Source organism: Saccostrea cucullata, unplaced genomic scaffold (assembly GCF_032062105.1).
Source record: "Saccostrea cucullata isolate Sc308-1 unplaced genomic scaffold, CSIRO_AGI_Scuc_v1 ctg47, whole genome shotgun sequence".
NCBI lineage: Eukaryota > Metazoa > Mollusca > Bivalvia > Ostreida > Ostreidae > Saccostrea > Saccostrea cuccullata.
In genome coordinates, this window is record NW_026936653.1 from 257,039 (window position 1) to 275,466 (window position 18,428).

An 18,428-nucleotide genomic window follows, 5' to 3' on the forward strand; every position below is an offset into this window, starting at 1 on the left:
ATGAAATACAAAACGATGTACAGGTATGCCTTCAACAATTTTGTAAGTGATGTCTGTGTCACAATGTATTTGACTTATCTTTCAAGTTTTTTTTTTTGAAGCTACTCATGGGGTATCCTGAGTCCACAATGTGTCGGGATTATCCGACTCTGACAAGCTCGTATAAGAAGGTTGTATAAAAGAGATCTAGAAGAGAACAATGTCAAAAGAAACCTTTTAATTTTATAAGCTGTAAGTGAAAAAAGTGTTGTCGAAATAATGAATCATTATATGTAATGAATTGTGTACTTGTATTTTCCATAAGGATATATAGGTTTTAACGTTTTTCTAAAATTGTTGATATTATTTCTAAGGTCGCATATTTCTTTTTATGAATTTCATCCTAAGTTATTCATTGCAAAGATAAAAACTGATTTTTAAAAGCAAGGCGCCTTTTGTGTATATGATCACGTACGAATTCTGATACTCGTCCGGTTAATATGCAACTTGGATGTTTTTTTTATAAAATTTTATAAAATGTTGGGAAAATAGTTTGAGGTCGGGTGGTGATACTGCTGCAGCCAGTGTCAGTGATCGTCTTCTTAGGAAACATGAAGCATGGAAGTCGTAAAATGCAAAGTTATGAACACGAAAATGTACAATCAAAACGTTCTGTATTGATAAAACAGTTGGGTTTATAATCTTTATCTCTTTTCTTTCTTTATGGTCGAAACTGCACTTACGAGAGCGCTTCTGTACCTACCTATATACGTGTTGTTATTTATTTTATAAATTATTTATGTTCGTTTGAGTGGAAACGAATAAGAACATAAATGTATTTATTGAAGTTATCATAACACGTGTATCAATCGGACACGTGTTAATCTAGTGTATATGAAGAGTGTCGGTCTGATTGGTTAAAGTATTTATAGAATACCTGTTCCACAGGTATTCTGTTAAAGCACGCACGCTTTAGCGTGTGTAAAATTTAAATGCCATTCGAAGGCTCTTTCTCAGTGCAGTCAGACATTGCCCCGCTCACCCACCCTCACAAGTATCATGTTTGTTTTATTAATTATACGTTTTTGTTTTGTAGATTTAAGAGTTGCGGAAAAGTAAAGTTGTATTTGTATTATTGTGTGTAATTAAACTGCACTTACGAGAGCGCTTCTGTACCTACCTATATACGTGTTGTTATTTATTTTATAAATTATTTATGTTCGTTTGAGTGGAAACGAATAAGAACATAAATGTATTTATTGAAGTTATCATAACACGTGTATCAATCGGACACGTGTTAATCTAGTGTATATGAAGAGTGTCGGTCTGATTGGTTAAAATATTTATAGAATACCTGTTCCACAGGTATTCTGTTAAAGCACGCACGCTTTAGCGTGTGTAAAATTTAAATGCCATTCGAAGGCTCTTTCTCAGTGCAGTCAGACATTGCCCCGCCCACCCACCCTCACAAGTATCATGTTTGTTTTATTAATTATACGTTTTTGTTTTGTAGATTTAAGAGTTGCGGAAAAGTAAAGTTGTATTTGTATTATTGTGTGTAATTAAACTGCACTTACGAGAGCGCTTCTGTACCTACCTATATACGTGTTGTTATTTATTTTATAAATTATTTATGTTCGTTTGAGTGGAAACGAATAAGAACATAAAGCTCTGTTATTGTTTAATGTTTACGATTCACCGGGTGCGTTCAAATGCCAAAGTCTGCTCACCACAACTGCACGGACTGTCAATATATTGTGTGTTTGTTTTGCTTTCTAACATGTCTACTCTGAATTTTCTGGATTATAATATTAATATTTTTCATTAATACACAACAAGACTGCCACTTTTCCTAAGGATTAAGAATAAAGTTAAAATTTGTGAAAGTGCAAGGATGTGTCAATCAAACCCGCCAAAAAATTTAAAATTTTAATAACTTTTAAATGAAGTAAGATTTTTAATTAATTTTTGTGTGAAATGCTATTAAAATATATAAGTCGTAATATTATAGAGAAAATATTGACTTCAAATCTGTGTCCAAGTACCTTTAAATGTTTTGGAAAGAAGATATATATATATATATATATATATATATATATATATATATATATATATATATATATATATATATATATATATATATATATATATATATATATATTATTGTGACCTTGAAAGGTCACTGAAAAGAAAAGTAAGGTACAGTTTACGTGCATTTATTTTGTGAAATCAACCATAACGTACTTGACGAGCTATAGCTTACCATGGAATGCTTCAAAATGCTTCAAAGTCAATTAATATGGATAGAAATAGGAGCAATGATAAAATTAATTTTCCATAATGTGTGAGGACGTCTGCTACCTTATTTCCAGTGTCAGCTGTAACCGCAGGAAACAAAGGAACAGTTGGTGCAGGTTTCATTTATCGGATGTAACAGTTTTAATTTTGTGAAAAAGTTTTGTAGTAAAGTTTTCTTTTCATGAAATTGATATGTTCAATGTTTGCCAAAAATGTTGTGGCTAATAACAGATGATTATTTGTGAATTTATTAACACATTTGAATATTAACTTTAATTATCGAAAGTCAATTCTGTGACACTGACCACTGAGTTTCTCCCCTCGGGAACTTGAAACAGATGTCTATAATTATTATTAATTTAACTTGACTGACAATTCTATAAACATCATCAGGTTAATGCAAGTGTAAATCGCTCACTTATTTGTTCCATTATTAATTTCCAGGGGCAGGGTTTCTTCATAGTTACAGACCTTTTTTAAATTTTATTTTATTCAAATGATTTTTAAAATATGACATACAGAATGTTTTGATGTGCACAAATAAAAAGATAGAAAACTTATTTTCAAAAACTACAATATATGAATTTGGGGCTTTGAAGATAAGTTTCCTATTGAAACAATATCTGTAACTAACACTCATTTTGTTTTGTGAATTTTGTAATAAAAATCGAAAAAAAAATCACTTTATTGTCAACACATACATACATCTCTATTTCTAGATTTGATACATACATATGCAACTACTTGTTATATTTTCTCCTACTGCAATGATGGTATCGTCTGGTTCTTTTCAATTCTTTTCAATTCATTGTAATTGTTGGCAAATTTCTAATCACTTCTATATATATATATATATATATATATATATATATATATATATATATATATATATATATATGTATATTTATATCATAACAAAATACTGTTTAAATATCAATGTATGTTCTATAGTTAATGATTATAGTAAATGACAAGAAACACTAATCTGTAATTAGCGTATTTCAGCAATGATGCATTCGTCGCTATAATTTGAGAAACCCTTGCACAGGAACCATTATAATAGATAAAAACTTTTGTTCAAGTTCTAATTATTGTTTTTTTTTTTACATAAACTGACAAAATTTTTACAGTAAAACTATGATATAGACAAGTCATGGAAACTAATTTTTGGTTATTCCTTATTAGTGAAATAATGGTGTTTTTATTTGACAGGCACAATAAAAATATCATTAATATCAAGATTAACTACTTTCTGTAAAATATTATAAATACAATAAAATATAACTGGAGACATACTTTGTTCATGTATATAAATCAATAAATAACCATTAATCGTTTGAATAAGACAAGTTTTTTCTACTTGAAAGAACTTTAACGGAGTAAAACAACGATTCCTGAGTATAAAATTAACAAATATATATATAGTAAATACATTAAAACAAAGATATACTTAGGATAGGATGTTAACAACAAAAATTATTCACTATCCTGTTTACAAACAAAACAGATCTAAAATGAATGTATGTACATAGTATCTCTCTCTCTCTCTCTCTCTCTCTCTCTCTCTCTCTCTCTCTCTCTCTCTCTCTCTCTCTCTCTCTCTCTCTCTCTCTCCAAAAATTAAGTTAGTATCTTAATTCCCGTCTTATACGTACATGTAGTAACGTGAAGCGGTTATCAGGGCTTCCCGCTGCCTAACTTGTGTAATCAGAAGGCAGACTCTAATCACCGTATCACTATAAAAACTTACTCATATCGATGAAAGTCTACTATATACTGTCTCCTAAAATATACAGAGAAATATACAACAAACGTTAATCACAACATAAACTGAGCAGTCAAGAGATCAAAAATCAATTGCATTCAATTCTTGTATAAAGAAAAGTCCAGTATCATTAATTTTAAACAATGTGTAAAGCAGTTTCGGTTTCATTTTCACAGGAAGAAAAGTCCTGGCATTCTTCACGACACTGTGGGCATCGAAAATCACCGGAAGTGATGAACCATTCTTTGACACAATTTTTATGATAATCTATGAATAATTGCTTTAATAAAATTGATGGTAAGTTCAATAATTTAGAATATTAATTAATAATATTAATTACAATCCTTATCTTTCAGTGAAACGTTATGTTTTAAGAAAATATCATTGTTTATATCAGTTTTATAAAAAAGAAATCAACCTTGATATATATGTTTGGTTGCTTAACACAGTCTTACCGTGTGTACAGCTGAGTTGTACTAGAGAAGAAGATTGCATCGTTGCGAGACAAATCGAGCAATCAGAATCTAAGGGGATACATATAAATATATTAAAACACATTTTTATTGAGATATATAAAAAATAAAATATTATTTATAAAGAATAAATATTTCCATTTCCATTTGTTTTCTTTATTGTAGTTTGTTTGAACTATATATCATAGTTAAAACATTGTTGTAATGAATTATTCCCAAAGTTATACCAATCATTCCATGTAAGGGTCTAAGCTTCCTGCAGATATCCTTTTCCTCTGTAACGATCAATTTCTGTTTCTGGAGTTAAAATTGAAACAACTTTTATCAATTTATTTGAATAAAAGGTAACAGTTTTAAGTCAAAACAATTCAAAGTTGGGTCAATACTTTTGACCTTGGTATATCAATGTATTGCTTACGTCTTTACTTGTTCCAGGATTTACAAAAAAGTACACGGTCAGAATAAGTATAGTTATACAGACAACCAACACCACTGTCACAAACACTATATCATTAATACTGAACTTGGAACCGCTGATTCTGAAACGAAAATATCAAGAGATCTCTCAGATGACATTCATGTATTTTCATTTTATTCTTTACAAAGAGAATAGATTGAAAACAGTATGCAGCGAAATATTTATGAAGAAAAAGAACTAACGAATAGTATTCAAGCTGAAGTTCATTCAAACAATACAAATCAGGAGAGGGCAACTCACAAAATTATAGTTTTGATTCAATCAATACAGTTATGCTTCTCGAAGATCTTATGAAAAAATGACAGATAAGGAATGAAGACATAAAGGTTCATATTTATAAGAACAAAGAGAAAATAGAAATATTATAATCAGTGATTTAATGGAGAATACATTTCCACTATAGATTTATACTTACATCTGAAGAATTATACAAAATATGAATATTGTCAATGCCGCTAATTCAATGCTTATCCATTGACATAAGCGATTTTTGAAGCATTCCATGATCAAACGCAGGCTACTTTAAAGTAAATAACATTGGAAAATACGGAACTGTGTTAAGTATGTGTAAACTATTTAAAAATATACCTTACATAGACATACGTATATTTAGAAGAACCTTTAAAAACCACTGAGTTTCAAGGTCATTGTGTATACACTGTATATATGTCTTCTCTTTAAATGTCACAGTTTTTGGCGATGTTCACATTAAGCTTACTTTTTTTTTGCGCAAATTAAGGTCACATTCTTCTTGCAATAAAACTGAACATTATCGAGCTTCAGTAAAAGACATATCCCCTATATTTAATTAAAATCTCATATCAAAGGTACATCTTCTTCAAATTCATTATCTTAAAGTTTCAATTTCAATATATGTTTTAAAGGGGACTTTATTAATATGTGGTACAATGTTAAATCTGTATTATCCTACCATATGTATTTTATTCATTAAATTAATCAAGCTTTCCTTGTTACTACATGTACTAAGTTGAAATTTTTAAAGTGACTTCTTAAAGATGAGTATTTTTCTGAGTACTTTGCACATTTTCAATGCTCGTCATGTGGTTTCGACGAAATGTAGCGCCGAAAGACGACAATGCTGCTGAAAAAAATCAAGCCAAAAGATAGGATAATGAAGTATTGTTTACCTTTTTAGAAAGTAAATTGTAACTATTGAAAAGAAAATTATTTTACATTTACGGTCTGAAACTTTGAATTTTTGCCGTGGGACGTATCTTTCATGATGCTAGATTTTAGATAGTAACCCTGAAAACAAGATGTGTTTGTGAAACATTATGCGCCCGGCGACAATAGACTTAAAAACATATTTTAGCATATACGTCAAGGCAAGGTCATTGATCTTGGTGTCTTTTAAAAGAACTTGATTAGTGAAGTATACATACCAAATATGAAGTCTCTATCTCTAATGGTTCAAAAGTTATGGTGAAGGTTCAAAAAAGCTATTTTTAGCATATAGGACACAGTGAAGGTCACAAGGTCATTGACCTTCGTACATGTAAAAGGGCTTAATCAGTGGAGTATACATGCCAAAAGTTAAGTCTCTATCTTTCTTTGTTTAAAAGTTATGGCGAAGATTAAAGTTTGCCAACAAAAAAGCTACATTTAGCGTATAGGTCACAGTCACAGTCACCAGGCCATTGACCATGGTGTCATTTATAAGAGCTTAATCAGTGGTGTATGCATACCAAATATAAAGTCTCTATCTTTTATGGTTCAAAAGTTACGGAGAGGATTAAAGTTTTCAGAAAAAAACTATTTTTAGCATATAGGTCACAGTCGAGGTCCCAAGGTCATTGACCTTGATGTAGTTTGCAAGAGCTTAATTAGTGGATTATGCATACCAAATATGAAGTCTTTACCATTCATAGTTCAAAAGTTATGGCGAAGGTTAAAGTTTGCAGACAAACAGAAAAACAGACTGACAGACAGACAGACAGGACAAAAACAATATACGCCCGGGCGCATAATAAAAATGCAAGCTTTTTTTTACATGGTAAGCAGTAATATAGATGAATTATACCGTTATATGCCACCTTGCGCTATTATAGAGTAATGGTAATGAACAGAAAATGCAGATGTTACATAAGCTGCTCTGTTTCAGTGGCTATGCAAGACAAAGGACTGCTTTACAAACAGTGGATACAAAGATGACTGCATTTGACGAGGAACTATGAAAGAACCATTTTGTAACTGTAATAATCTAATGAGCCAAGAGTATATCATACTCCTACCAATTATTATGTGTGATTTATATTTTAAGTTGGTGAAATAAAATTTTAAGTTATAAATCACTTTTAAAATATATTTTGTTGTCGTAACACAATTTTGCACAATACTCGTATTTATGTGACGTTAATATGTTAAAAAAAAACCATGCGAGTTCAAAAAGTGCGCGGAGCTGTATGTTATATGAATGTTAGTTTTTTAAAGGAGAATTCCAATTGTAAAATTCTGATACATATACATATTATTTTTTTATTTGGAGTCGTCGATGTTTTTAAAATCGCATCATTTACATTCATTTAGAGTTAATAATTTTATTAAGAGTCACGAAGTTTCTACATATTTCCATTCATTTTTAACGAAGGATTTTGCTTGCTTTTATCTTTGTCTAATTTACATGGTCACATCATGCATGGGTGGTTTCTTGTTTTTTTTCGAACTACATGGAAGCAAAATAAAATTTATTTAGTGATGTTTTCAGAACAAGTTAAATACTTTCCCTTTCCGATTTCCTTTTTTAACGAACAAGTAATCTATATCTATTTCTTTCAGCAATTCATTTTTAAACTAACTATAATTGTATTTCGGAGCAATGAATTGATTTGAAGATTTTTCCCCCAATATAAATGTTTTGCTCATAGTATCTCGGATAACATCTTTAATAAACCTTGAAAAAGATTCTGTATTCCATGTATGTTCATTCGGGCACCTCACCTGAATGATTTTTATGAACCGTCGTGTTTTAGATACGGCAGCATGCCTAAAATTTTTAAAGTTATAGTTATATAACAAAATATATATGTTTTTTTAAAATTAAAAAAGGAAATGTAGCTTAATTTATAAATCCGAGTTCCCTGTCACGGTAGGCGTTGGTATAGTAAACAAAACCCTCGCTGCTCATTGACTTTGGGTATAGTTCTAAATTTGAAATCCTTCTCTGATATTTTGTGACGACTATATGAGTAAAAAAATCTTGAACGAGATTTTAAAACAGTATGTACAATCAATCAATCACGTTCCTTATTTTGAAATAACATTAATCCGATTCCACTTTGCTTATGATGTTAATGTCTCCAAACTCATTCAATACTCAAGTACATCCTCTGAGTACTCTGAGTACGATCATATTTTGAACAAGAACTGGCAAATAACAAATAAGTTGATGTTTCAGGAATTTCAACAAGTTTGGTTAAAATTGCGATTTCATACTTTAGCAAATATATCATTTCCTTGGCTTGTACAACTTTGCCGACCGGTCACACACGCCGTGTGCTCCTTGTCATGATCGGGAAATAACGGGGGGAAATCAGTGTATAAATAATGGACCAGCAATTAGTATGAAAACTTCAGTCAGCATTTGACTCAATGATAAATTGAATTTGCTGATAAGGTCATTGTATCTACCATAATACTTAAGAAATTATGACTTTAAACGAGACTGCTGATATTCTTGTTTCATCAACTTGTTTGTCAATAATTTACCTCGTTTTGGAAATTGTTCATACGTAGGGCATTCTTTTACGTATCGAATGAACTGAGATATATAAATTATTCCGTATACAGGTGATGATATTGCTGCATAAGTAAGGGAAATTGGCGATTGAAAATTTAAAGTCATCACGTTTGTCATACGGCTTGGTTGTAAGATTACTATTAAGTCTTTTTCAAGTAATTTATCCAAATATGTAAGAGATGTGTCAGACTATCTCAAGTTCACCAGGATATATCGTATCGACAAACAATTCAGTATAAATTTTATGCAGCGAAATTATTTTTACAATACAAATTTTAAATCACAGAGTGATTTTTATCGAAAGACTTTTACGCATAAAAAGTTTCGTTATCATAATTACACAAATTTTCAAAAAAACTAAAATAAGATGATGAAATGAATTTTTTGACGACTTATTTGAACATCTCGTTTGGTATAAGTGTTGATAAATAATATATCATCTGGAAGGTATGATGTCGATTACTGGCGTTAGTGAATTTACCCATATTAAAATTATATTCTCTAAAAAGATTGACTACTTACATGCTAACATAATTTTTCTTGAATGTAAACATATTTTTCGTGCATGTTGACATATTTTTCCTGCCATAATTTGACATTATTTATTTTGCATATGGGCAAAAAAATATGTCACTACATATGAAATTCCTTTGTAACCAATTCAACATACACCGGTACATGAATATTTTGTATTTAAAATTATATTTAATGCTTTTTATCTGTGTATTTAAAAGGGGTGGGCATGGTTTAAGTAGGTAGATGATTCACTATTCCCACTTCCTTGGTTTTAAACGATAAGAAAGATCAACAGTTTAATTTTTAATTTTTTTTATTTACGTCTAGGTTCTTAGGGTGTTCTCTACAGAAATATTTGTAGTAACTCAGATGAAAAACCCAATTATATGAATATACAAAAACATCGTTCCTTCTACAGCGTCTGACGTGTTTCTATTTTAAGAAACTTGTATCATCAGAGTCAATATTGGAGTTTTCGATTTGTTTTAAAGGAATATTTCACAGCATTACATTTCAAGTAAAGATCATGATTTGTATGTTGACACATATCATATATCTCTATTTTATGATTACAGATTTATATTGAAACTCATTTCAATTTGACGTGACATGTCTGAAAAGAATTCTCCTCCTTACAAAGGGGACTAATTTTTAAAGTTCGATTACCACTTGTAGAATTAATTTTATTCCTCAAAAATGCAATTGTAAAAAAAAAATCAGCCTTACAAACAAAAGCAACACGTGTTATGTTATCTGCTTTGTCATCTGGCACAAAAATATATTGATCGTGCGATCGATCTATTTTTTTTTTCTCTTCTGAATTATTGAAGACAGAGGGCTATATGTTTTTCATATTGTCCTCAATGGTTTAACATGAGATTTCAATATCCGTCTTATACCTTAAATCCATTAAGTCATCAATATCTTTTAACCGATAGAGAAAAAGTTCTTATCCATAAAATTTACATCCAAAATACTCTTACTTACAATTTTTCTTTATTTGATAATTATTTTAATGTCTTATTATTTGGAACTTAAGTTCGAAAAAAAAAATACTCAAATGTTTTATTTTAATTTTTACACCTTGGTTTCAAAATCTTATGTAAATCGACTTTACAGTCACATAGCTTCAATAATTTTCTAGTAAGTTTAATGTTTTATAAACTAGATTATATACATTTTTAACTAACTACTCCTTGGTAAAACTTAAAAGCCCCTTTAATTGTTCAACTTGCAATGAATAAGACAAAATAAAAGGGAAGGAAAACAATTCATGATCATATATAAAGATCTTTTCAGGCATGAATATGTTTAAACAGTTTACACAAAAGCGTGGTCGTCCAGCAAGTTTCACTTTTGTTTCAGTCGAAACTTTGTCATAAGGGGATGGATGATTGCGGTCGATGGGACATGAAATTATTTTTAACTAACCTGATAATCCTGTATAATGGTGCATGCTTGAACGATAACTCTGCTTTTATAGACTAGTTATGCCTGTCTATTTCGTACAATAGACGATGTATTGCGCAAATCACACATGCAATATCTATCTACATTTTATATATCTCCATTCGCTTGATTATCATTTCTTACACCTGTCTCTATCAGGAATATGATCCAAATACAAGAGTTTGAGATTGAAATAAACATTATAGTTAATGCAAAAAACAAGCTAATTGGTAGATAAATGTGTCATACATTAGGGACCTTGGATGGCCACAAGTGAATTCCAACAATGTACAGGAGAGACTTGCTGGGTGACCTGGACTTGTATAGCATGGAACCTGTTGAAAAATATTCGTTCACAAATTTCTCTTTGTAAACCATGTTCTGTTTAAACAATATTCATAATACTTACTGCAGAGATGAACAATTTTTCTTAATTTCGCCATTATCAGACAACGAGAAGAAAAAACACCTAGGCCATCTTTAAAAGATTGTTTGTTTGCCTTCTCCTGACACAACTCAAATTTTTTTAACCTAAGAAAACGATTTTTTCCCTGGGGTTTCTTATTCCATCAACAAGAATGTTGAAATTGTCTGAAAAAAAAATATTACCTACAGTACATACTGACCCAAAAGGAGGGGGGGGGGGCTAAAAATCATTATTTTGAAGATGGCCTGTGACCCGATTTTTCTCTCTATAAAAATACATATAAAGAAAGGAACCATGAAATTACTCCTAAATCACCACATTAATTGAATTATTTATCGTGGGGGTTTTGCTTTATCAAGATATACCTTTAGCCATGTTTATCAATTTGTGTTTCATGTACCTTTTTAGAGATTTTATATTTGATTGTTTCATTAAGCGCAATGACCATTCCGTACCATTGGCCATATGAAAAATATATGTGTCAATTAAAAAAAATATATAATTTAAATGCAACGCTCAGGGAGAGGGTTGAGGGGCGGGGAATACAAGTTTAAGAGGCCCCCGGTCTTTATGTGATACAAAGTTGAACATTAAAAATAACTTTAACGTCTCAAAAGTACGAAAGCCCAGAAGGCTCATTCGTACGAAAGCCCAGAAGGCTCATTCGAGATTCGAGTTTCCAAATACGAGATTCGAAATTCGAGATTCAAAATTCGAAATTCGAGATTCAAAATTCGAGTTTCGAGATTCAAGATCCAAACGAACCAATCAAAAGCGGGTTCAACATTTGATTATTTCCCTTTATTATGTTTTTACTATCAAGAAATAATTCAATATAATTATATCAAATGGGTCATTTCATTAAATTACAATGCAAGAAAAAGTGTTATATATATTAGAGGGAAATTTAAATAATTAATGGATTTTTGATCCGCAATGAATATTTCAATTTATATTATAGATTCTTAAATATTAAATAGATTACATAATTATATCAGGAGTATATAATTATATTTTTGTATTGATGACAAATTACCGGCCGCCAGGAGATGGTCGGTTATATGATATGAAAGTTCGAAGTCGCTGTGCGTTTCTGCGGAGTTAAAACAATTTAAATAAAAAATATTTAACATTAATATAATAGTATATTAAAAAGACGGTCTTAAGGTTAAAGAAAAACGCACAATAAACATAAAATTAAAAATTCTTATGAAGAATGAGGTAAATAATTCATCCAATACTGACTTAGAAATTTAGATATGTTGGAAGTGCGGAGAAAATTAAGACATGTGTTGGGCGTAGTCTAAATCAAAGACCGCGTTATGTATATTACACAATTTTACTTTCTCTATTCAAACGGGATTTGTTGTACGTATTTATTTTAAAATGACGTGTACATATGTACACATATAAACATTTTGAAAAATATGGTTAAATGTAAATTCATTAAAAGACTTAGCAGGCTACAAAATATTACAAGATTTGGCCCTTAGCAGACGAGGATAATGCACGTTTTACAATGTGCCAAGAATTTTCCCGCTACAACTCAAAGAGAAGAAATGAAGTGGCGGATCTAGAGGGAGTTTAGTTTTTTCCTCTTAGAGAGAGCAAGGATACCAACATATTTGCTGCATTTTTATTAAATTAAACTACACTGCATATCTAGTTGTAGATTACATTTAATTTTAGTTTTAAACTTTTAATGTAAATGCCATACAGGCATACGGTTCAAAAGTTGTTGACGCAGAGTACCAGGGGTTAATACTGAACATGCATTATATAATTAAGAAAATCATGCAATGTAGAGCACAAGCTTTTAATATCACGAGGATATATATTAAAAGATAAATATAAGATATTTTAAAAACAGACCACCATAGTCTTTAGTTGCTTCATAAAAGGAACATTAATTGGTTTGCGGCCGATTTTTGACGCTTACGTCAATACATGTTTCTTGTCTTAATTTTTAGAAAAACACAGGTACGTGTGGACAAGACCCCCCCCCTTGATATTGAACCCCGGGGCTTATTTCTCTGTTGTGTGTAGCCTTACAATACGAAAAAAATCGCTGGCGTAAAACCCCCAGAATAATCGCTCAACCAAAAAAAACAAAACAAAAAAACACTATTTATTACCCCACTTTACAAGAAAGAAAGCTGTTTACGGAAAAAATGTGGGATTATTACGTGATGCAGAGTCAGTCCGATAGCATGGACTAAGACAGAAATCAGTGGCAGATTTAAGGGGGGGGGGGCGCACCCGGCGCGCGCCCCCTTAAAATTGTCCAAGTTAGCATAAAACATAGTTTGTCGAGAAAATGTTTTAAATGTCTACTCGGTAGACCTCATTTTTACCCTACAAAACTTCTAGAATCCAAGAGCTTCCGGGACCTTCGCCCCCTGGGCCCCCACCAAAGGCTTTGCCCTGGACCCACTGGGGGCCTCAAGGCGGCCCCCAGACCCCCTGCCTGAATCTGGCACCCCCCTAACTTCAATTCCTGGATCCGCCCCTGGAAATACATTGTATATGTAGAGAAGTGTGAATCGACATAAAAAGTTAAAACAAAACTAGAGGTACTGTGAGCAATGAGCTCACTAAATGATACCCCCCGCCTCCCATATGATTATAACTGATGACAAAGTCCATGTTTTGCTGTGCCCGGGAAACCCAAAATATGTGTCGGATCAAAAAGTAAAATAGGAGGTGCACAATGGCAATATGTAATAAAGATTCTGTGAAAGTTTCATCAAATTTCATTCAGTGGTATGAGAGGAGTTGCGGATAAGAGATGGGTACCCCAAAGCGTAACAGACGGACGGACGGACGGACGGACAGAATTAATTAACGATTACTATATACCCTCCCGCTTTTCAAGCGGGGGGTATAATAAATGCATTTAACACCAGTGGGGGTACAACGTAAACAGACTGGAGTGGCATATCCTTCTCTTATAATGTATAGTGGGTATTTGGGGGGGGGGGTGTTGAGCGATTATTCTGGGGATTTTACAATTTTTTGTTATTGTATACATGATGAATAAGTTTAATAAATAAAACTTGTGAAAAAAATGTCCAATAAGCCCTAGGGTTGAATATCGAGGGGGGAGGGGGGGTGGTACCTTTCACAAGTACCTGTGGTTTTCCTAACACAGGAAATGCACAAAAATTAAGTTTAGTAGACAATTCAAAAATATATATACTCCTGATATATGAAATCTATTTAATATTTAAGAATCTATAATATAAATAAAAATATTTTTTGCTGATCAAAATTCCATTAATTATTTAAATTTCCCTCTAATATATATAACACTTTTTCTTGCATTGTAATTTAATCAAATGGCCCATTTGATATAATTATATTGAACTATTTCTTGATAGTAAAAACATAATAAAGGGAAATAATCAAATGTTGAACCCGCTTTTGATTGGTTCGTTTGGATCTTGAATCTCGAAACTCGAATTTTGAATCTCGAATTTCGAATTTTGAATCTCGAATTTCGAATCTCGTATTTGGAAACTCGAATCTCGAATGAGCCTTCTGGGCTTTCGTACATTCGAGATTCAAGTTTCGAAATACGAGATTCAAAATTCGAGATTCGAAATTCGAGTTTCGAGATTCAAGATCCAGATTAACCAATCAAAAGGCTCATTCGAGATTCGAGGTTCGAAATTCGAGTTTCGAGATTCAAAATCCAGATTAACTAATCAAATACGGGTTCAACATTTGATTACTTCCCTTTATTATGTTTTATCTATCAATAAATCGTTTAATATATTTATAACAAATGAATCATTTGATTAAATTACAATAAAAGAAAGAGTGTTATATATATTAGAAGGAAAGTTAAATAATCATTTGATTTTTGATCAGCAAGATATACTTCAATTTATATTATGACTTCTTAAATATTAAATAGAATACATATATCAGGAATGTATATATTTTTGCATTGTCTACTGTATATAAAGGGTTGCTGACATAATAACACAGTTATAAATAGTGTCTAAAGATTAACAAAATCCCCACCCCTACCGGCAACACCTGCCAATATTTCCCGACACTGAAAATTTGAAAGGCAATGTAGCCTTGATAAATAAAAACCGCGCTCGTTTTCCTAATAGAGGGAATACATTAAAATAAAGTTTTCAATTTACTTATCTTCATCTAAAGCTTTGATTTCTTGAACTAATTAACAATTATATATACAATACAGATTGCAAATATGAATTAGAATAAATGCAGCATTCATTTTATCTGATATCAAACAGTAGATTAGTCTAAATTAGCTGCAGAACTATAGCGTTATGGTTTTATATTTTAGTCTCTGACCATAGCGTTATGGTCAAAGACTAAAATATACTCGGTTTTTATTTATCAAGGCTACAGGATTTTGTTAATCTTTAGTCACTATTTATAACTTTATTATTATGTCAACAATCCTTTTTATATAGTAGACAATGCAAAAATATATATATTCCTGATTATGTATTCTATTTAATATTTAAGAAGTCATAATATAAATTGAAGTATATCTTGCTGATCAAAAATCAAATGATTATTTAACTTTCTTTCTAATATATATAACACTCTTTCTTGCATTATAATTTATTCAAATGACTCATTTGTTATAAATATATTAAACGATTTATTGATAGATTAAACATAATAAAGGGGAGTAATCAATGTTGAACCCGCATTTGATTGGTTAATCTGGATTTTAAATCTCGAAACTCGAATTTCGAATCTCGAATTTCGAACCTCGAACCTCGAATCTCGAATGAGCCTTTTGATTGGTTAATCTGGATCTTGAATCTCGATACTCGAATTTCGAATCTCGAATTTTGAATCTCGTATTTCGAAACTTGAATCTCGAATGAGCCTTCTGGGCTTTCGTACAAAAGTGTATACTATTGAATTCAACAAGATATCACAATGTTGTTTTTTTTTAACCATTTACCTTTGACTATATACAGTCTCAATAATTCTTTTATGATTTATAAACTTTTATTCCATGTTTTGTAGGTTCTTTGTGCGTCATGAGTTTCTTCCAAAAGAAACGCAATATTCGCCTGTAGCTGAACAAAGCTGCGATCACGGTAAGATATTATCCATTTTCCTCTTGGAATTCTACAAGTAAAAGTGACTGTTGTCGTCATTTTATAGCGATTAAAGGTTTTTGCGCTGTGCATAACTGGTGATATACTTCTAAAAATATCTCGAACAAACAGGAAATCTCGTAATTTACATCCGATATAAAGCTTTATAAGTAATTTGATTTGGATATATTTCCAAACTTAAAAGAAGGAATTTTGCCTTTGGCGATATTTTGGAATCTACGTATTTCACAGCTTTTTAATAGAATACAGTAGAGTGGTGCATCAGAAACTTCACTATCATCTCTTTATTATCCTTTTAAGTCTTGAGAATGAGAGGGGAAATTTTCAGCAATAATAACACTCTCAATATAGGATTTGTTTGTTGAAGTTCAAATTTCCAATACTGCAAGAGTTATTTGAACAGTTAAGTAGAAAGAACGAGGGCGCTTTTGATTGGCATTCGGCAGGAATCTGGGCGTTCTTGAAAAGTGAAAATTTTATAGATATGTCACATGAAATTTTAACATTTATTTTGTTTATCGGGATCCTGTGCAATAGGAAATAAAAATATTTTCCCGAAAGTGAATTTTAATTTGCGAAAAAATAACTTGAAAATTGGCTAGATCAGACATTTGGTACAAAATGGTACATTTTTAAACACTTTTTTCTAAATTTTTTCCATGTCTGGGTCTTCTCTCCATGATTTTGAAACATTTTTTGTGCGCATTTTAATTCAAAGAAACGAACATACATTTGCAAAAAATGGAGAGAAGACCCAGAAACCATAAAAAATGAACTTTTCCCCAAAAGTCCAACTGTGTAAATGTGGTGCTTCTTTGTCCTTTTAAAATCCTCAGTAATGTGTAGCAATGATAGCTCAGTAAGTTGGGCTACCTGTTCAGTGCACTTACGAGAATAGCTTTTTGTTCGAGCCTCGCGCGGGGCGTTAATATTTTTTATTAATAATCAATTCTTTTGTCAGTCTCATTTAATGTACTGATTTATTAAAATTTTGAATTGGATAAATTAGGTAATTTGCACCGAGAGCAAAATAAATTCCAATCGTCTATTCTACTTAAACTTTGATGCACACTTATCATCTATGCCTTTTACATGACTATATCTTATAGATGCTTATTTTTTGTGAAGAATTACGTTATTGTACCTCCTTAGAAAATTGTCATAAAACTAACAATCTGACATGGTATTTCAAACTAAATGAAAAAAATCCTATGGTTGTTTGTTAAATCTGACCAGCTGTGGTCTGCGTGGTCAGCCAACCAAATCATGGACATTTAAACCATAAACCAGATCATACGCCTAATGCGCCATCTTCTTTTCATTTCTATGTTTTTTTTTATCCGTTTTTACCTTTGCCCGTTCTTCCGTCTTCGACACTTTCTTCTTCCTAAAACTACTCCTCTGTTTTATTTTCAGCAATAACCAATTCATATTTTGAAATATAATAAGTGGTGTCCCGTAGATGTAGTTTTGGAATTCTAAAAATCACCCACCCTTTTGGCAAAACAGGGGGTGGGGGCACAAAAACTTGCTTCCCAGAACTCCTATTATATTTTATGCAGTAGCCTATTCACCTTCAGGAAAATTATTGGTGGTGTTTTGTAGATGTGAAATAAGGTTTCACAATTTTCGCTTTCACCTTGATTGTCAAATGGGTGTCGAAAACGATTTTATTTCTACTATGAGCAGGTTCTCAGAATTCCGTTTACATCCTTACAAACTAAGATACATACTTAGAAAATTCTAAGGAACCTTAGGAAATTTGAAATCATAGAAATTTACCATAATCAACAGCATAAAAACAACTTTTCAACTTAATATACAACCATTCCCCCATAATAAACTAAAGACAAGGCTTTTATATATCACTGACAGCTGCTTTTTCGATAAAATGGAACTCGTAAATTTACTTATCTTGTCATTGTTATTTGCAAAATAATTTTGTTAAGAAACTTTCTGATTGTACGCACAAGTACTCTGAAGTTCATATTAAAGGATGCTTGAGTTTCTGATTAACAATATCTGTGTGGTTTTTGGAGATCAGGTCTTCCAAATATCTATTGGAATTCCCATGGGTACTAATTGCGCCCCTTTATGGACAGATCTATTTTTGTATTCTTATGAAGCAGGATTTGTCCAAAATCTTATACGTGAAAAGAAGAAAAC

The 18,428-nt window shown here is 31.4% G+C and overlaps 1 protein-coding gene across 1 annotated transcript; it reads right to left on the reverse strand.

Moving 5' to 3' along the window:
• Positions 1–3,371: 3,371 nt before the first annotated feature.
• Positions 3,372–5,511, reverse strand: LOC134246118 (E3 ubiquitin-protein ligase RNF13-like). Its single transcript, XM_062728393.1, has 5 exons — positions 5,409–5,511; positions 4,934–5,054; positions 4,743–4,812; positions 4,498–4,566; positions 3,372–4,309 (listed from the first exon to the last, which is right to left on the reverse strand). Exons 1-5 carry the CDS (start codon positions 5,495–5,497, stop codon positions 4,179–4,181), a joined length of 480 nt encoding a protein of 159 aa, XP_062584377.1. The 5' UTR covers positions 5,498–5,511; the 3' UTR covers positions 3,372–4,178.
• Positions 5,512–18,428: the final 12,917 nt, after the last annotated feature.